Source organism: Microcebus murinus, chromosome X (assembly GCF_040939455.1).
Source record: "Microcebus murinus isolate Inina chromosome X, M.murinus_Inina_mat1.0, whole genome shotgun sequence".
Lineage (NCBI taxonomy): Eukaryota > Metazoa > Chordata > Mammalia > Primates > Cheirogaleidae > Microcebus > Microcebus murinus.
The window spans coordinates 42474369-42495909 of record NC_134136.1 but is presented as its reverse complement, the minus strand read 5'-3'; the positions used below and the strand labels follow the sequence as shown (position 1 = coordinate 42495909).

Below are 21541 nucleotides of genomic sequence, written 5' to 3'. Positions count from 1 at the left end.
AATTCACATGGGGGAGGAGCTTAATTCCTCTACTTAAGTAGCCTAATGTGATGGAAAGAGGACTAAAAGATCAGATAGGGAAAGAAACATAAATATAATTCATTACATATCAATTATGCTTCATGTCATTTAATTTCCACATCAAGGCTGATATTGTCTGTGCACCAATTATGCACCAGTATGGTCAAACCAATTGTTTTCAGCAGGTGCTGCACTGATTGGTCAGTGGCCAGGCTCTACCAGTTGTTAAATAGTTGGAATATCACTTAAAACCACAGCAAGCCTACACAATGGATATTAATCCTACAAAGTAGTTATTTTTGTCTACATTTCAAAGAGAGGCTTAGCAAAATTAAGTGAATTTACACCTAGTAGCAGCTTTGTGGGAATTACCTCATTTACTCCTTTCTGAATACCCCTTATGAGGTATTATTCCAATTTTACAGATTAGGAAGCTGAGGCTCAGAGAGATTAAGTAAACTGCCCCAAGCTGCACAGGTAGAAAAGCAAGAGTTCAAATTCAAGCCCAGATCTATCTGACTCAGGGGTCCATTCATTTCATTATACCATGCTGCCTCCAAAGGTCTTTGTCCTAAATTTGCCACTAAGTCAGCTGTATGTCCATTGGTAGAATTTTCTGGATTCCTAGTTTTGTATTGCTGGTCTCAGTAATCTCTATGTTTCTTTCTATCCATAACCATCTACGTAAAGGTCTAAGTTAAGATCTTTGCTTAAGAAGTCAACAAGGCATTTATGTATTCTCTAGTCATTCCCCTATGGAGAGATGGGAATGACTAGATGATCAGTTACATCATTTTCCTTGACAAGTTCTCTCTTGTAGAAAGACAGGAGGAACAGCTCAATGCTCTGGCTGGGTACTTTCCAAGTGTGGCCTGTGGGAACTGAACATATTGAAGGTATAGTTAGTTAATTCCACTTCTGTAACTGAAATTCCCAGGGTGCTAATGAACTTTCTGACTGCAGTGTCTATGCTGCCCAACATTGCTTTTTTTTTTTTTTTTTTTTTTTTTGAGACAGAGTCTCACTTTGTTGTCCAGGCTAGAGTGAGTGCCGTGGCGTCAGCCTAGCTCACAGCAACCTCAAACTCCTGGGCTTGAGTGATCCTTCTGCCTCAGCCTCCCGAGTAGCTGGGACTACAGGCATGTGCCACCATGCCCGGCTAATTTTTTATATATATATATCAGTTGGCCAATTAATTTCTTTCTATTTATAGTAGAGACGGGGTCTCGCTCTTGCTCAGGCTGGTTTTGAACTCCTGGCCTTGAGCAATCCGCCCGCCTCGGCCTCCCAAGAGCTAGGATTACAGGCGTGAGCCACAGCGCCCGGCCCCCAACATTGCTTTTGAGGGACTTTTTTCCTCATTGTTTTGTACCAGAACAAAATTTTGAGAAGTGTTATAATATAATGCAGTGGAGACTAGATAAGTAATCAACATCAGAAGACCTGGTTTCCAGTCCTGGTTCTTTCATTCCCTAGCTGTAGGAGCTCTCATTCTTTAAACCTCAGGGTTGTTTTAGGTATCAAATGAGATAATGGTTTCAAAGTGCTTTTTAAGTTATACTTTCCTTTAGAGATACATTATTGCACTCAATACTTGACTAGTTACAGAATTCCTTTAAAACCATAGAATTTTAGCACAGAAATAAGTCTTAGATATCTACTTCAGTGGTTAGAAAAAAATTATTTTATAAATAAAACTCTTATTTCAATAGAAACCTTATTAGAAAGAGTAATAAATAAAAAGATGGAAGCAGGATTTAGCTGCCCTGGTTGAAGCAAAATAAGTGTACTTAATTCCCTGTCAATTCCACTCTTTACCCTCAGCGTCCCCTGAGTCCCTTGCTCAAAACGTTAGATTCCCACAGAAACACAGTTTGAAAATCACTTATATCATCCACGCCCTCATGGACAGATGGGCCCGAGATCTAGAGTGGGAAATAGACTCGCCTATTTCTCATAGAGGGAGGGAGAGCTGGGGCTAGAAAGCACACAACTTACATGCAATATGGCAATATACTTTTCTTGTGTAATGGTAATTTTGATCGAGAGATAGGCAAACCTACCTTATCGGACATAAAGTATCTGAATTAGGGTAAATACACTTTAAGTAGATTGTTTTGATTCAGGTATTCTGATGTGAGGGGTACAAGTCTAGATGGTCTGCCTCCTGACTCTTTTTGAGTCTTAAAAGCACACTTCATGTCTTTCACACAGTAGATGTTAAACATGTGTTAATTCTCTTCTGGTCTTACTGAAAACGGAAGATACTTGGAAAACCATAAGTCAGGGAGGTAAAGAAAAGGGAGAGGAGGAACTCAGGCAGTTGAATATAAATTCAAATCATACTGAGGGGCAAACATGGAGTTAGTATTACTATTCTTAATCACCTTCCCCACGTCCCACTCTCCTTAGCACCCCCCCTCCACCCTTGAAAATCATCCAATTTGACCCTCAAATCAATGCACTAGAACTGGCTGCCTTCCTGCCATAGGACTTCATCCAAACCTACACCCACACAAGCCATGTGTTTACTCCCTCCTGTATCTCATTAAAGGCCATGCTGATGATCCAAACAGATTGGGAAAATTATGTTTGGGGAGAAGACTGTATGCCTGGATACGCTTGGCTAGGGCAGAACTTGCTTGTCTGCAGAAGTTTACTGATGAAAGAGGGAATTCTGCTTCCTATCCTCTCAGGATATAGTCTGTAATAAAGTTGCATTTGTGTTGTACTTTATACTCTCCAAAGAACTTTTGCAGATGTTATTACATGTGATCATCACAAGAAACTTGTGATTGAGGCAGTTAGTTCATTCAATAAGTATTTAATGCACCCTACTACGTGCCAAGCCTTGTGCTAGGCCTTGGCTCAAACATATGAGTAAGGTTAACTACTACTCATCCTCCCAGCTCAACACAAGCATCATTTTGTGGACTTTTTTCAGAGAGAGCTTCCCTTTCCCCCCCACTTCTTTCCTCTTATCCTGCTTGTATCCTTCATAGGACTTATCACAATTTAATTATAGATTTATTTGTTTATTGTCTGACTTCCCTACTTGCACTATAAGCTTCAAGACTGTTAAGACTTTGTCATGTTTCCCACTGAATCCCCACACATAGCACAGTGGGGGAAGATCTCACAGTCTGGTAAAAGGAAACAGACAAGCATGCACAGAAACATAATAAACTAGTCTTGACACCTTGGAGGAAGTTTACTTAGAGCAGGGGCCTAACAATTAGAGGAATAAATTCTGTGTCAGAAAAAGCTTCCCTGTTGGGGTTGCATCCTAACTGAACCTTGAAAGATTATATGGGCACAAAGATAAGAAAATATCCCCCCAAAGAGAAAGCAACATGGTAGCATGGAGGCATAAAACAGAATGCCATATTCTAACAACTGTAAGTATTCTGGTAATTTCTGGAGCATGTAAGAGTGAAGCGAAAGGTGTGAGTTTGTGAGAGATGAGTTTGAAGGAGCAGGAGCCAGGTTAGCAAATGGACTTTCAATGCTGTACTACCAAATTTGAACTTCATTATAAAAAATTTCACACATATGTAAAATAGAAAAAATGGTATAATGAACTTCCTTGTACCTATTACCCAGCTCTAACAATTATCAACTCATACCAGTTGTTCTGGTAATCTATTCCTCCATTTAAAAAAAAACTACCCTCCAAACTTAATGGCATAAAACAACAAGGATTTCATTACATCCAGTGATTTGGGGAGCCAGGAATTTGGGCAGGGCTTGCCTGGGCAACTCTGCTCCTTGTAGCACCAAGGCCACTCAGTAGTACTCAGCTGGCAGATGAGCTGGTCTGGAGGGTCCAAGATCCCTGCACCGGAGGGCTTGATGGAAATGGCTGGAAGGCTGAGAGGAGCTGGAACTGTTGACTAGAGTACCTAAATGTAGCCCTCTGGCATGACGGTTTCATAATAGTCAGACTTCTTATTGGCTTCTCCCTGAGCAAGAGAACTATGTGGAAGCTTCATGACCTTTTCTGACCTTGCCTCAGAAGTCACACAGCATCACTTCTGCTATGTTGGTTCTAAGCGAGTTATAAGGCTTGCTAAGATCCAAAGAGAGTGGAATTAGATTCAACCTCTTCAAGGGGGGTGGGTGGCAAGGTCACATTGTAGAAGAGCACATAGATGGGCAATATTGTTGCAGACACATTTGGAAAATACAATCTGCCACATCAGTCTTGTTTCATCTCTACTCCCCTCCACACCCTCTCCACTGTCATGGACTATTTGGAACTAAATCCCAAACATCAAATTTTTGTCTGCAAAAATGTCTGCAGAGGCCGGGCGCGGTGGCTCATGCCTGTAATCCTAGCTCTCTGGGAGGCCGAGGCGGGCGGATTGCTCAAGGTCAGGAGTTCAAAACTAGCCTGAGCAAGAGCGAGACCCCGTCTCTACTATAAATAGAAAAAAATTAATTGGCCAACTGATATGTATATAAAAAATTAGCCGGGCATGGTGGCGCATGCCTGTAGTCCCAGCTACTCGGGAGGCTGAGGCAGAAGGATCGCTTGAGCCCAGGAGTGTGAGGTTGCTGTGAGCTAGGCTGACGCCACGGCACTCACTCTAGCCTGGACAACAAAGCGAGACTCTGTCTCAAAAAAAAAAAAAAAAAAAATGTCTGCAGATACAGACTCATTTAACACAGTAACTGCCATAAGAGTTGTATTTAACTCATGCTAGTGTTGCGCCCTGGGCTTCATGAAGCATATGCAACTCACATGTCTCTTCACCTTAGGAGCTGTGAGAACTATTTTTCAAGTTGCATATAACTCATGCACAGAAAACAAGAAAAGATAACGAATTTTTCATTCAATTAAAAAAGATCATTTTGTTTTCAAAGTTTTTATTCTATTTTTCATAATAAAACACCTTGGCCCCAAGGAAAATTTTTTTTCCAGTGTAGCAGTCAATGTGTTAATTGTCACCCCACCCCTATGAGGTTAGACAATTTTTTTTTTTTTGCCATTTTACAAATGAGGAAACTGTGACCAAAAGAAGTTTATATCACTTCTTAAAAGTCACACTAGTAGTTGGTTCAGGCAGGACTTGAACCTATTAATAATATGTTTCTATCCTCTTTCTATATTGCTATTTTATAGTAGGGAGCCCTGGTGGATTTTATTTTGTTTATTTGTTTATCTTTAGAGCTGGGGTCTCACTATGTTGTCCAGGCTAGAGTGCAGTATCGATTGACAGGCATGATCATAGCACACTGCAGCCTCCAACTCCTAGGCTCAAGTTATCCTCCCGCCTCAGGCTCCGGAGTAGCTGGGACTACAGGCATATGACACTGTGCAAGGCTTCCTGAGGGATTTTAAATAAGGAAGTAATATAATCTTGGCCTATTGAAAAGATCTTCCTACTTGCAATGTAGAAGGTAGACTGGAAGGGGCCAGAGTGGGGACAGAGAAACCAGAGAAGAGGTTGTAATTAGTCTAGGCCAGTGCTTCTCAAATTTTAATGTGCATATGAATCACCTAAAGATCTTGTTAAAATGTCGATTCTGAATTGGTAGGTCTGGAGTAAAGCCCAAGACTCTGCGTTTCTAACAAGCTGTTGCTTGGCTGAAGACCACATTTTGAGTAGCAAGGGCCTGGGCTCAGGATGACGGAAGTGTGAACCAGGGAAATGATATATGAGAAAAGGGGTAGCAAAAGAAAGAAGACAGAATCTGTAGGAATTGTTTGTCAATAGGTAGTACCATTCTCATTTTCCAGTTGATTTATAGGACAGGTTAAGGGAGCTCAAAGATGATATACCTAGTTAGCAACTAAACTAGGACCAGAACCCAAACCTGCCTATTTCTCATTCCACTTACTTGTTATCCAAGGGAAAGCACACAGTATGGCCACAAAGCATTAGCATTCCAAGTGAAATCAAACAATTGAAGTCTTTTACTAATGCATTATACACAAAATTTAGTTCACATTTGCTTCATTTTAAATTTATCTTCCTTAACTATTTCTTAAACTCTTTGTGCTTGCCACCGTTTCTCTAGCATTAGGTAGAATAGATAACCAAAATATCATTTTTACTATATTATTGTTTACTATAGTGTTTACTATATTATTTTTACTATATCATTTTACTATGCTATTGTTTTACTATATTAAGTTAAATAGAGCAGCATTTTATGGTGTTTAGTTAAGAATACTAGGATATCTAGAAGCTATGTTCCCAAGTCACTGGGCACTTTTATCCTAGATTTAATTGAGGAAATACTTTACAGAGAAGGCGGGATTTGATCTGGATCTCACAGGATGGGAAAGATCTAGATAGGATGGAAAGAATGAGGAAGGAATTTCCAGAAGTAGAATGATGGGAATAAGCTCCAGGAGCAGGAAAATACATGTAAAATGCATAGGCAGCCTTTTCTGCACCGATTGTTTTGGAGAGAATTCCTATTGCAACCAAATGCCTACCACTTAGGGAGATGAGAGGTGGAGGTGGGGGTAGGATGTGACAGTGACACCAAAGAGATGAATATCATATCCACATATCCTTCTGTCTGTCTGAATGGGCATGTGTTTAATGACTATCAAACCCCCCAAGGAGGAGGGGGAGGCTCTCTAGCTGTTCTGTTCAGGCCCTGACCACTCCCTCCCATGCCCAGGAAACATTCACAAATGCAAAGGCTCTATGTTTAACCATCTGAGGAACTGCTAGACTGTTTTCTAAAGCAGCTGCACCATTTTCCAGTCTCACCAACAATGCATGAGAGTTCCAATTTCTCCATATCCTCCCCAACACTTGTTGTTGTCTGCTTTTTTGATCATAGCCATCCTAGTGGATGTGAAGTGGTAGCTCATTATGGTTTGGGTTTGCATTTCCCTGAGGGCTAATGATGTTGAATATCTTTTCATGTGTTTATTTCCAACTGGCTCTGGATTGCTGATTATAAGCATCTATTCCCAACTCTGGTAACATAGTTACCATATGACCCAGCAATTCTACTCCTGGTATATACCCAAGAGGATTGAAAACATATGTTCACATGCACAAAAATTATACAGGAATGTTCATAGTAATATTATTCATGCTAACTAAAAAGTGGAAACAACCCAACCGTTTATTAGCTGATGAATGCATAAACAAATGCAGTATATCCTTACAATGAAACATTATTCAGCCATAAAAAGGGAAAGTACTAATATATACTACAAGGTGGATGAACTTTGAAAACATTATGCTATGTGAAAGAAGACCCAAAAGGTCACATGGTTCTATTTATATGAAATATCCAGAATAGGAAAATCCATAGAAATAGCAAGTAGAATGGTGATTCCCAGAGGCTGGGGGAGGATGAATAGGGAGTAACTGCTTAATGGATATGGGGTTTTGTTTTAGAGTGATGGAAATGTTTTGGAACTAGATTCGTGCCACTGTATTGTTCACTTTAAAAAGGTTAATTTTATGTTAATTTCGCCTCAAGGAGCCAGTTGGAGCTTGCTCCAGCCTACCATTCCTGAAGATTTTGCCCTATTAAGGCAGAAAGATCCCACTATTTATGCCTTATGATAGTCATATACTATCGCTGAGGCAATGAGTTCAGAAATGACTAGCAACTTGAATGGGAAGGAGATGAACACCTGGAGGGCAAGAATTTAATAATATCACAAATATATTACCCCATCACCTCTCTGTCTACATCTCTATCTACCTTCCTACTCACCTTTATTGAATATTTAGTATGTGGCAGACACTGTGATAATATTTTATTATCTTACTTAATTCTCACAACAATTTTATATATGAGGAAATTGAGAACTAGAAATAACCAAGATCACACACATCTAAGAAGTGGCAGAGATGGGATTTAAACTTTGGTCTTTTATAGCCATTACATTCAAATGGAAGTCAGAGGTGGCCATTGGCCAAGTCAGTGGCCCATAGCCATGTTCCTTGGGTACCCTCAGGCCATATGGAAACTACAACCATGAGTATGGCTGCCAAAGACTTCTGTCCCATTTCAGAACTGGTGGCCTTGGAGCCTTCTGAAGAACCATGGGGTCATGGGGCCACTTAGCTGTCAGGAATGATTTAGTCAGAACCATGGGGGCTTGCCCTGATCTGAGGCTTCCTTTGGCATCTCCTTCAGAAAATTCAAAGAGGAATTTAAATATTTGGGTTTTTTTTTTTTTTTTGAAACTGAGATGTGTATTGCTTCCAGAGACCCTTGAGACCATCTTTTCTAAAGACCTCACTTACCAGATAAAGAAACAAGCTTACAGGGAGAAAATGACTTCCCTAAGATTACACAACCAATTCTGTCAAGTATCACAACTTACATGAGTAAGGAATTAGAAGTTTGTCCAAATTCTCAAACTCTCCATTTTCCACTCTTCCTTTTTTTTACATTCTTTCTTTGGTACTCTAATCTGGATATGCTTTCATAAGAGTCTAGTATACTTATTCAAGCCAAGGTATAATAGGATAAACTCTTTTTCGGGAGGCTGAGGCAGGAGGATTGCTTGAGCTCAGGAGTCTGAGGTTGCTGTGAGCTAGGCTGACTCCACGGCACTCTAGCCAGGGCAACAGACTCTGTCTCAAAAAATATATATATATATAAACTCTTTTTAAAATGTCTTTATTATAGAATTTTCATATATTATACATTATTTATTTATAAATAATACGTAATTTGTACACATATAATTATATTTTACTGAATGAGTGATCCAGACAGCATACCATTGCAAGGTATATATTCATAAAGGAAAGCAGTGTGATATATAGCAAAATACAAACAAATACAAAGCCTACACTGGGCTGAAGGTAAGGGAAATAGGCCTTGTTTTACTTGGCTCTCCCACTAACTAGCTATATGATCATGGGAAAGTTGTTTAAGTGCTTAGTCTCAGAATTCTTTCCCTTAAAAAAAAAAACACAAGATTTTATCACTTAACAACATTAAAATTCTACGACAATTCAAATTTGTCTAGGGATATTTGAATTTTAAAAAGGAACAAGTGTTTAATGTTCCCCAGTTATCTGGAAAAGGAAAATGATTTTAGGGTGCATTACTTAGAGCTGTGGGGATAGGAGAGGAATTGTTCAGAGGTCTTAAAGTCACCCTTTGCAAGCAGTTGCCAAAACATTTCCACAGAAGGCTGATTTTCACTACCACAACTGCCAAGTGTGGCTCTGAGAAATGCAAAATTATTTTTTGCAAAAGAGGAATGCCATCATTCCTCTTTACTAGTGGACTTTCAGGATTCGTTGTTTAAATAGCCTGAAGATCATCTTTCCTAATTAAATTGGGAAACTATGCTGTAAGAATAAAATGTTTTCCAGCTTCAAACAAATTTCCATTTTCTGAAGTATCCAAACACACTACAAGTTGTTTAATCATAAGGGTTTTCTTTTCTTTCTTTTAATGCGGTTTGTGAGAAGTTGGTGGAAGGCTGTGTTTGGAAGTTGAATGCTGCCATCTGCTGGTTGTCTCTCAGCACTCAGCTGTAGTAGGGAAATCTTTCTGCCAAGTCGACTCACAGCAAAAACCAAACAAATCCCTACTAAAGGTATAAGATGTACAAATCAAAAAGCAACTTAAATACTCTTATGGCTTATTATTTTACCCTCAAATGTGTTTTTTTCTAATATAAGTAAATTCAAAAATTTGTAAAATATGTTAAAGTGAAAGTGGGAAAACACAAATTTCCTGTTGTTCCCAAATTCTAACATGCATTGGATGCATTTTTTCCAATCTTTGTTTATTGCATTTTGGCAATGCTCTTCCATTCAACAAATATTTATCGAACACCTTCTATATACCAGGCACTTTGTTAGGCACTGGGGACAAAACAGTAAAGGAAAAAATCTAGAACGTCCCTACCCTCACAGAGCTTGAATTCAAGCTTCTGGGCAACAACAAACAAATGAAGATATAATTAAAAGTTAGATCATGGTAGCTGATGTGAAGGAAAAGAAAACATGATAAGGGGATACAAGTGATTACAGTGCCACTTCAGATAGGGTGGTCATGGAAGGTCCCTTGGAGGTGGTGGAAAAAGTGACATTTGAGCAGCAATTTAAATGACCAGAGGGAGGAAGCCATGAAAATGTGTTGGGGAAGAGTGCTCTAGGGGAAAAAGTGTCCAAAGCAGAAAGGCAAGTACAAATGCTCTGAGGAAGGAGCGTGCTTACTGTGTTAGAGGCATAGCAAGGAAGCTAGTGTGGCTGGAAAGGTTTGAGGGAGAAAAGAACTAGAAGGAAATAAGATAGGAGAGCACAGCTGGGGATCAATCACAAAGGGGCCAAACCATGTAGAGACAACTTTGTATGTTTTTCCCCCATTTAAATCCATTTCTCATAAAAGAGCTGCATCTTCAAGTATGAGCAGGGTCCACAGTCAGCAAAGGAGGGAAAAAGCATCCCAGAAAGAGACAATACTTACTGAAGCAAAGGCATGAATGCTACAGAGGTTAAGCGCTTGTACGTAAGGGAAAGTTGGGCACTTGTATGCGAGGCCACATCAGAAGAATGAGGACAAGTGGTTGAGGAGAAACAAAGAGAAGTTTATTACTTTGCTGGCAAAGGAGGGAAATGGTAGAATTTCTAGTCTCAAAATCCAAATTCCTGTCCATAAGCCTAACTACAGAGCTTTCAAAGGGAGGGCCTTCAGTTCTAGGCTATTGTCTTATCAGCCCATCTCTGTCCATCTCAGTCTAAGACAAAGACTGTGTCCCCTGCCCACCTGGGAGGCCAGTGCCAGGCCTGGGATGGCTGATCTATCTTTTGTAAGAGAAAGAACACAAAGGACAAAACATATTCCACCCCCCTACCACCCCCTGCCTAAGGCCAGGCTGCAGTTCCCAAAAACAGTGGGGGAAATTTTAAAGAGACAGAAAATATTTTTGCTGTTTTTCTTTTCCTTTAGGCAGTTCCCTGTTATACTGGGACTTGAGAAATTTGGGTTCAAATCCCAGCTCTGCCACTTCCAGTTATATCATGATTGCTGCCTTCCCTAACCAATACACAGATTGTAATCAGTTGGTACGTGATAAGCCCTATCTCTAGGAACCCTCAGATAAGATGAGGATGGCCACACTGATGGAGTGCTGGAGATCCAGCCAAGCAGAGGGTCACCCAACATCCACTATTATTTATTAGATAGAATATTAGAGTAGGAATGTAGTAGAGGGGAGTGAAGGAAAGAGTTTAATACATTAAAAAGTAAGTAGAAATATTGAGACAGATGGAGAGAAGGAGAAAGGGGCTAGGCACTATCATTTCACCTGATCTTGAGTAGGAATTTTGGTTACCACAAAGGAGTAGTATACTGTATAATCTCAAACTTTAGTATGTACCAGAATTCTCTAGAGAGTTTGTTAAAACACAGATTGCTGGGGCCCATATCAGAATTTCTGGTTCGATGGACCTCTGGTGAGGTCTGAGACTTTGCAAGTTCCCAAGTGATGCTGATAATGCTGGGCTGAAGACCACACTTGGAAAATTAATGCTATGATTGGTGGAGGCTAGGGTTGGTGAGGCAAAAATAGAAAATGCAGTTTGCCTGTTTCTGCCAAATGGCTAGAGTGCTAATACTGCCAAATGGCTAGAGTGCTAATCTCTGGGCATTGTCCAAACTGATCATTTGTGCTCCTGTACGTGTAAAGTTATTCAAGATAGAGAGGGAGAGGATGGCGAGTTATTAATATATGGCTGCTGTTTAACATAGAAAAAAGACCATTTGAAGCTTGCAAAATATTGCTAGGTTCATTGCCTTATCATGTCTCTCATTACCTGTTATTATCCATCAGCAAACAAGACATTGAAAACAGTATATGTATCCTGTATTATCTGGTGATTGAGGGTATGAGAAAACAAGCCTTTTCATATTCTGGTAGTGGGGATGTTATATGGTACAACTTTTCTGTGCAGCAATTTATCTATATGTGTAACATTCTAAATATATACTATTTGATGTAGCAACTCTACTTCTGGAACATTATCATATGGAATAAATCAGAGATGTACTGCAAAGAGATAGGTTCATGGAACCTCATCACAAGCATAATTTACAAAAACTCAAACCAGAAACAGCCTAACTGTCCATCAATGGGGAATTAGATTACTGTAAAAAGCTTTACTGTGGAAGAAATCATAGTGACAGGAAAATAAATATGGACCTAGATATTACAATTGCTGTATGTGTGTATGTGATACTTTTGGGTATTTTGTGTTTTATAACATTTCTGCAACTATCATGTATTGTTTAATGACCAGAAGAAAATTATCTCTCCAAGTCACTTGATACAAATTACGTTAAGAAGCTTCAGGCATGTTCCTTTTCTCTATAGCAAAGCTACAGCAAAGTCTACAGACCTTAAATCAAACTGATGATCATTTTGCTTCTCTACACAATGGTTTTTTTTTTCTTAATTCAGGATATTATGCGGGTACAAACATTTTTGTTACATGTAATGAGGTTGCCTTGCCCAAGCCAGGGCTACAAGTGTGCCCTTCCCCCATACAGAGGGATCCGCTCCACCTCCATTAGCTGTGGGTTTACCCCCACCACCTCCTCCATCCCCAACTCCCTCACCCCCCCACCTGACCGGCACCCAGTGAGTATTACTACCTTGTGAGCAGCTTAGTGTTGATCAATTAGTACCAATTTGATGGAGAGTACATGTGGTGCATGTTTTTCCATCCTTGTGATACTTCACTTTGAAGGATGGGCTCAATCTCTATCTAGGATAGTATAAAAGGTGCTAGTTCACCATTATTTGTTGTAGTTGAGTAGTATTCCATGGTATACATATACGGCATTTTATTAATCCACTCATATATTAATATGAAAGTCTTTACTATCTGTTAATTTGGTTCAGAAAGCAATGGTACAAGTGAGCCAGACTAGACTCCAATTTTTCTATATCCCTATATTGCATTACATCTTCCTGGCATAATTAACTATTAAATGTGAGGACAGAATTTGTTAAATTAGGCTAAAATACAACAGACTTACATGGAAGTACCATATAGTTATAAACTTACCATTTTCTGTATACTCTAATAATAATTGTAGCTGGACACAGTAGTTGAGGTCCAAATTGGACTTTGATAATCTGCCCATATCAGGATCACTGTTACTTGGGACACCATGTATCAATGGACAGGAAAAGAGTCATGTTTATATTTAAATTTTATTTATTTAATGTGTTCACAAAAATTGACAGAAGAGTTTCAAAGTCTTATAAGTTCATATCAAAAGTAAAAGCACAAATTCCTCATAAAACTATAAAAGCTAGGATACAAATTTAGCATTTTAGCAGTCGAATAGCAAAATACATTCTTACTAACTGACCTTTGAGGCACAGAATATTTTATAAAATGTACTCATTAATTGCTTTGCTAGATTGATAAAATGGAGCCTTCTTAAGACTCAAAGGTAGGTTCTAGAGCTCAGGGAACAAATTAAAACAAAGAAACAAATTCTCTAATGTTGAAAAGACATACAATTCTGTAAATATGGCTGTTTTTCTAAAATCACCCATTCAAAATCATCTTCTTTCTTGCTCACTTTCCTGTTCTTTTATGCAAACAAAGTTAAACATTTTTTTTCTTCCATGTAAACATTTAGTTTTGGCATATTACTTATATTAAACAAATTCTCTAATGTTGAAAAGACATACAATTCTGTAAATATGGCTGTTTTTCTAAAATCATTCAAAATCATCTTCTTTCTTGCTCACTTTCCTGTTCTTTTATGCAAACAAAGTTAAACATTTTTTTTTCTTCCATGTAAACATTTAGTTTTGGCATATTACTTATATTAAACAAATTCTCTAATGTTGAAAAGACATACAATTCTGTAAATATGGCTGTTTTTCTAAAATCACTCATTCAAAGTCATCTTTCTCGCTCACTTTCCTGTTCTTTTATGCAAACAAAGTTAAACATTTTTTTTCTTCCATGTAAACATTTAGTTTCGGCAAATTACTTATATTAAAACTTACATAAGGAAAAAATACTTTCACAAGAAGAGTAAAAAGTTCAATACTGAAAGAATATATATGCTATTGAATATAATTCACTACAATCTCCCTGTTAACAGCAGACCTTTAGGTCTTCAGATGTTGAATGTTGCTCTTTTAACTTTCAGCTTAGAGAATCTCTCATTGAGTGAAAGTTTAGTCTGTGAAGGAAAGAAAAGCTGTAACTTTGGGGGCTTAGCAATCTTATAAAATACTCATGAAATTTGGTTACTAAAAATAGACAGGGATAGTTGGAGATAGATTCTGAGTAAGAAGTGGGAGCCTCTGAGTTTGAAGAAACTGCTATGTGACCCTAGAAGCATGAATTGGTTTGCCTGATCTCTGGTATGCCATTGAGGCCACCTCTTGGTTCTTATAGGGTAAATAGTGGCATTGAAGGGCATAATGGAAAAGCAGGGAAGAAAGAGTGAGTAGATAAGCTTCCACAGTGGAATGAGGGTCAGATTTACTTCTATGCATTGTAGATCAAATGTTTTGACTATGCCTAGGGAGTTGGTGATCTGCCTTATGAAGACAACCCTAGTGCCAAGTGACTTCCAATTGATTTTATTAGTCTACAGCCAACTGGAATACCTCAAAGATCACCCAAAACTTAATTTCCAGTTTCATCCTTATATAGACTACCACTGAGCCTAAGTTTCTTTCTCCACCTTCCAGAAATACCATTTCCAGCATCACCCCAAAACCTACATCAGAAACCAGATTAGTACTACTTTGAGGCATAAGTAGTCTATATTTATTACTATATATCACCTATTTTCCACTATGAGTCGTATACTTTTATGCAAAACACAATTAATCAAAACATGGATGGAATAGTGTACTCTGATTAATTTACCCTGTTGCTAATTGAAGGTTGACAGAAAATTTTTCTGGTTACAACTCCTGCTGTGAATATCTTTAAAAGTACATTAGTAAACTTTCTTGCTTTAATACACGGTCTGGTAGACATAGATGTCTCCTTGATAAGTGAGAATTATGTTGAGCCTTAAGGCCACCACAGATGTAAACATATATAGTTGGCCCTCTCTATCCATGGGTTCTGTATCCATGGATTAAATCAAAAGCAAACCAAAAATGTTTCTACAAAAAGAATGGTTGCATATGTACTGAACACGTACAGACTTTTTTCTTGTCATTATTCCCTAAATAATTTAGTATAACAACCATTTACATAGCATTTACATTATATTTGATATTATAAGTAATCTAGAGATGATTTAAAATATATGGGAAGATGTGCATAGGTTATATGCAAATACTATGCCATTTATATCAGAGACTTGAGCATCCATGGGTTTTAGTATCCAGTGGGGCCCTGGAATCATCCTCCACAGATACTGAGGGACAGCTGCAGTAGACTGGACTAAATCCATGTTCAACTTGAAGTTCATTTAAAAATAAGTAATTGAGATCGGTTTATTTTCTTGACCTTTGTGTCTCTCACAAAGGTTTAGCATAGGGAAGGGATTTCTTATGTATTAACGGTTCCAGATAGGTTCTGCTTAACCACATTTTTTCTGATACATAAAAGATACCTAAAATAGACATGAATTCTTTAACATCACGTGAATAAGTTTATTGCGCAATTATATTAAATTTACCTGATTGCCCAGTGCTTGATAGTTGAATTTCATGTCTATTCCTTTGGGCTTATACGGAGAACTCTTGGCTGTAGCATATTTACTTGTCAGGAATAAATCTCTAACTTCACGTTTCATGGATCTGTCAATTAAACATAGTATTTAATAAAAACATATTTGACAGCACTAATTAGATGAGCAATTTTGGATCATTCAACTTAACCTCTTTAAGTCTCATTTCTCGCCAGTTGTAAAATGAAGATGGTATATTTTTAAGAATCCTCAAGCTTCCTTTTAGTAGTAAGATTCCAAGTTCTGAATCAGGGAGCATTTGTGCAGCATTCAGAAGGATCAAATGCATGCATTAATCTAGACTTTTAAAAATATTTTTACTTCAAAATCCTTACATGAGTTTTTCTACTCTTTAAATGCCAAAGCAGTTTTTCTATTTTTAAAGTATTGTTATCCCTATAAGGATTTTGGAACAAAAGCAGCCATAGCTTCCATATATAGAGAAAATGGATTCATGGTTGCCTTGGGCTGGGGATAGGGAGAGGGAGGGAAAGAATGGGGAGTGACTACTAATGGGTATGGAGTTTCTTTTGGAGACAGTGAAAATGTTCTAAAATTAGATTATGATAATAGTTATACAACTGTTAATATACTAAAAGCCATTGAATTGTATACTTTAACTTGGTGAACTTTACGATATGAAAATTATATGTCAATGAAGTTGTTAATAAAAAAAGTAGCTGGAACACATGGATATATAGGAATTAATATGAAAAGGAGCCCAGCTATCAAAAATGTTCATTCTGCCCCATTACAGAGGTATGCAACATGGCAGAATGAAAATGAAAATACAAGGCCTCCTGTACGGTTGCTAGTGGGTCTGGTTCTTGCTTCACTTCATCTCATTATAACAGATCTTCATGTACATGTAAATAAACATTACAGAAAAATTTTTTAATGGGTGGATAAATATTTCAAGGGAATATGTTTATCATATGTAGTTATACTCTATCAGAGGAAGAGTACAACAAAAGCCCAAATGCCGTGTGGTTATCTGGATGTCGTCAGTTGAGTTGTTATAGTCAGTAGTTTTAAATAAGTCAGGTATTTTTTCACTTTTTTTTTTTTGGTCTGGCTATAAATATCGCTCCTTCTATGATCCAACTGTACCAAAACTGTGTTTGTTTTGGGAAAAAGGCAGAGAGTGCTCTGAGTAATTAAATAAATGTTTCCCAATTAATTTTTATTTGTAATTTCTCTTTCCTTTTCTTTATTTTCTCTAATGGCATACATCTGAGTTGGCCTAATCTAACCATATGATAAAAGCAAAAGGGGCAAAAGAGGAAGTCAGAATGATTCAAAGAGTAAGAAGGACATGACATGCTGTTGCTGGTTTGACAATGAAGGGGCCACATGAGAGGGAATTCAGGCTGCCTGGAGAAGTAGGGTGGCCCCTGGCTGATAGCCAGCAAAGAAAGGAAAACCTCTTTCTCACAACCCCAAGTGTTAGGTAGATAGCAAGTGACTCCAGGTCTCCTAGGGACGAAAGTGGGTGCTGCTGTGATTCACTCCTCCCACCAAATGGGCTTTCAGAGAGGCTCATGGGAGATCTACATGCACAGTAAGGCTCAGGTCATGCAACTCTCAACTGTCCAATCAGTGGTTCCATGGTGATGTCTGAACCACAAGGGAGGTCCCAATGTGGGGACTATAAAACAAGATGCAGACCACACCAGTCCCTTTTTTTGTGCCCTTCCATTTGCTCTTCCTTTGCTGCAACAATGAGTCTGGTCGTCATCTGTGGCGTATATATTATGCTGTGTAAACCTATATCTTGCTCCTGCTCTATAATTCTATCTTTCTCTCCTCAATAAATCTCATTTTCATGCTTGCCTAACTTTGGCATGTCTGGTCATTCTTCGGCCATGAGTCTGCCAAGAACCAACATTTCAGACTAAAACCTGACACAAGGAACTGAAATCTGCCAATAACTAGAATGAGCTTGGAAGCAGATTCTTCCAAAGAGCCTCCATATAAGAGGGCAGCTTGGCCAGCACCTTGATTTCAGCTCTATGAGACCCTAGGTGGAGAGCCAGCCAAGCATGCCTGTAAATCTGACCTGTGAGATAATAAATGGTTGCTGTTTTAAGTTGTTGTTTGTGGTAATTTGTTTAAGCGTCAACCAAAAACTATTAATACCCTAGGATTTTAGAGAATTTAACTTCTTTACTTATACTTGCAGAGAGACAGTATGGGAGAGTAGAAAGCCCCCAGGTTTTATAGCCATACAAACCAAATTTGAATATAGCTTCTATCATTTATTGGTTGCATGATTTCAGGGAAGTTATTATAATGTACTGATAAGGAAAACCCCCATCTATTACTTGGTACATCAGCCACCTGAGAATCCCACTCCTCACAGAAGACCTGCATCAGCATAATATTAACCTATTACCTGGTGCATCAACTAATCTATTACCTGGCGCATCAACATAATATTAATCTATTACCTGACACATCAACTAACCTATTATCTGGCCACAAATTAGCCACCTGAGACCCCACCCCTCGGGCTACCCCAACTTAATAAAAGTGGGAAAAATCGGGTAGACGGGGACCTCAGAATTTGTTGGTGAGACCCATCTGAGCCTGCCGCTGAATAAACTTTGATTTTCCGACTCTCTGTGTGCGGCTCAGTTTGTCCTCCAGATCACCCGCTGTAACACTTGCTGTAACAGTACCTTGCTGAGGTTTAGTTTATTCATCTGTAATACGGAAATGTTAATACTATGAACTAAAATAAAATCTTAAGGCTTCCCCCCAACCAGCTGACTGAATGGACCCCCTCTTGGCCCAGGGTATATCCTAAAACTGAATTATAGGCCATGAAGAGAAGGTCAGAAATGCTTCATCATGCCCCCTCTCTTCCTGTAGACATCCTTTTGTAACTCATTGAGGGGCCTAATAGTATGCAAGACAAACCTGCAAGTCCTCAATTTACATAAAATGTATATGTCTGGTGGCTTGTGTCTGATTAACAGACTTCCTTATCTTAAGACATTTCAAGCCTTTAGACAAGCTTCCTGTCTTTAACCAATTACAAGTCAAAGAGTCTTTAAACCCACCTATAACCTGTAAGCCCCCGCTTTGAGATGGCCCACCTTTTCAAGCCAAACCAATGTTTGCCTTCCATGTATTGATCTGTGACTTCATCTGGAACCCCTGTCTCCCTGAAATGTATAAAACCAAACTGTTACCCAGCCACATTGAGTCCACTCGCTCAAGGCCTCTTGGGTGTCACTGCGGACTGTGGTCCTCAAATTTGACTCAGAATAAACATTTTAAAATTATTTTACAGAGTTTGGCTTCTTTTCTGTTGGTGATACCTACTGCACAGGATTGTTGGGACTAAATTAAATCACAAATGTAAAAGTGCTTACTTAGCACAGTGCCTAGCACATAACATAGGCACTCAGTAAATGCCAGCTATTATTATTAACTTGCTTCTAGGTCCACAGCTCTTTTATTCATTTCACAGATGCCCTTGGTGAGGCCCATTTGAAAGTAATAGCATTCTTCCCTTTCCTGGTTGTGGATCTGAAAGGCTACACAGATGCTACTGATAGTACTGGTAAGGTTCAGGACATGCTGCCCCAGAATATGCCAGAATATACTCAAAATATGCTTCTTTTCCAGAGGATTTTTCTGAGCTAATTATTTTGACAAACAGCAGACACAACAGAAGCTTTGAAAACAGAGTAGAGGTTACCTTTTTGTAAGAGAAATGTACATCTTTAAAGGAAATCTCCACTTGTAAGGGTGTCTCCCTCACACACCGGGAAGCGAAGGATCAGCAACAAACTTTGCTCAAGTTTACTCCCTCCCAACCCCCTACCATCTCCTACAACTAGCCTTTCCCCACACCTTTCTTTCTTTGTTTCCAGGAGGATGGTATTTAAGCCTGAAGTGTAGCACAACTCTTTGAGATCTACTCTTGTGATTTACTCTTGGAGATTTCCTTGAATATCTCTCACATACATAGCAGGTATATAGGTGAGAAAAGAAAAAAACTTTTACCTGAAGAATGTGAGTCCTTTTAAATTATCAGGCCTGAGAGGTGTTAAAATGGGATGGCAATCATGTCCTACTCCTCACTTTGACCTATGTATCCATCTCTTGAAACTGTTTGCTATTGCCACAAGTAGCTATAAATTAACCTAATAATGCCACATCAGATGCTATAACACATACTGTATAGTTTAACAATGTATTTATTAATAGCTAATCACTAATCAATATTATTTCTGTAAACCAGTGAGAATTTCTGACAAACAACTTTGGAACTAAGATCATTTGGAACACTGGAATTTATTTAGCATGTCTAATATATATTATTATTAAAGAGCAGAAGAGTTTTAAATCTTAAGATTAAAAATGAGGAAAAATCTTCATGGCACTGAATTTTTTGGGAAGATAATTCTTGCATGCTTTAAGCAGAAGGGGTATAACATCAAGGCATTTATACTCACCGCAGGAAAATGATGCATGGAAATTTCAAAAGTAAAAATGAAATAAAGCCAAGTTGTTTTACTTCAGAATTTTCTGGTTCTGCATTAGGATTGTTTACAGAAGTTGTTATGAATTGTTCAGAGTAAGATTCTAGAGGGCCCCTGCTAGAAGTTATAATTATTCCTTTTTGTTTCATATTTTCCCCTAGGAATAATCAAATGCACTTATACAGATGTCTGTCTGCAATTACCTTTCAGAGCTTCTATCATTTTCATCGTAGTTGTGCTCATTTTCTGGTGTTAGCTAAATGAGAAAAGTTGAAACAAATCATGCAAAAGTCTTTCATCCTTACTCAGTACAAGGTGTTTATTGTCTATATTTAAAATTGACTCAACATTTTCAATGACAATATTCTCTTTGCTTGATCCTCAGTCTAACATTCAATTTAAGATTTTTTCACCACTATTCACAGATACACGAATGTCAAAGCCAGTGATTTGCTTAGAGATTAAGCAGTCCAACTCCTTCAAGTAACAGACAAGAAACTGGGATTCAGAACAATCAAATGACTTCTCCAAGGCCTTATATCTAGTAGTGACCCAGAAGAAAACTCTCTAAGATCTTGATGTTACCTGGATCCAAACACTGCTTGTCTGGATGTAGGGAAAAGATCATAGTTATAGATAAAATCTACAAAGGGTGTCCTCAAAATCTTTATATATAATAGGCCTGTGACTTTGACTATATTCAAGATAGCTAAGTGAGGTAGAAAACTGTATAGTCCCAATAACTTAATTTTAGAAAGTCTCACTTCTACTCCCATCAGACATTTCAGGTAAAAGTTAGAATTTTTCCAATAATTAATTTAAATCCTTTATTCCTGAAATGACTTTGTAAGTGACAACATAGGTTATACCTGCATGTGGTCAATGAAACAGATCAAAGCATAATCAAAGTATTATATGCAAATGTTAATTGGCCCAGATCACTTCATAACTGAATTGGTTGTAGTGCATCCAGTTATATGTAGCAGATGTTTGGGGTGGTCCAGCTATTTTTGCATAAAGTCCTAGCCATACAGTTTGCAGGTGGATTTGGTACTAAGAACCCTACAAATAATATAATAGCAGCAAGGAAGTCTGCAGAGCCAGTAGACTATAAAAGCACAATAACACATGTAGGTATTCTTGATAGTTAATGTTTATAGATCAAATATTATCTTATTAGAAAAGTTCATGTTCAGGTTGGAAGGACATATTAGTGTTTACAAATAAACATGCTGCTAAAGGCAGCCTTAAATTCAAGATGAATGTATGTCTAATGGCAATGTCTTCATAAGTTAAAGAGAGCCTCATGTACCCACACCCCATATTCTACTGGTGATATTAGT

At 38.2% G+C, this 21541-nt stretch overlaps 1 protein-coding gene across 1 annotated transcript in view; it reads right to left on the bottom strand.

Moving 5' to 3' along the window:
- Positions 1 to 21541, bottom strand: part of LUZP4 (leucine zipper protein 4) — a 130591-nt gene that overhangs the window by 84598 nt on the left and 24452 nt on the right. The window contains 2 exon segments of the mRNA XM_075999139.1: positions 15652 to 15772; positions 20402 to 20454. Coding sequence (XP_075855254.1) covers positions 15652 to 15772; positions 20402 to 20454 — 174 coding nt within the window.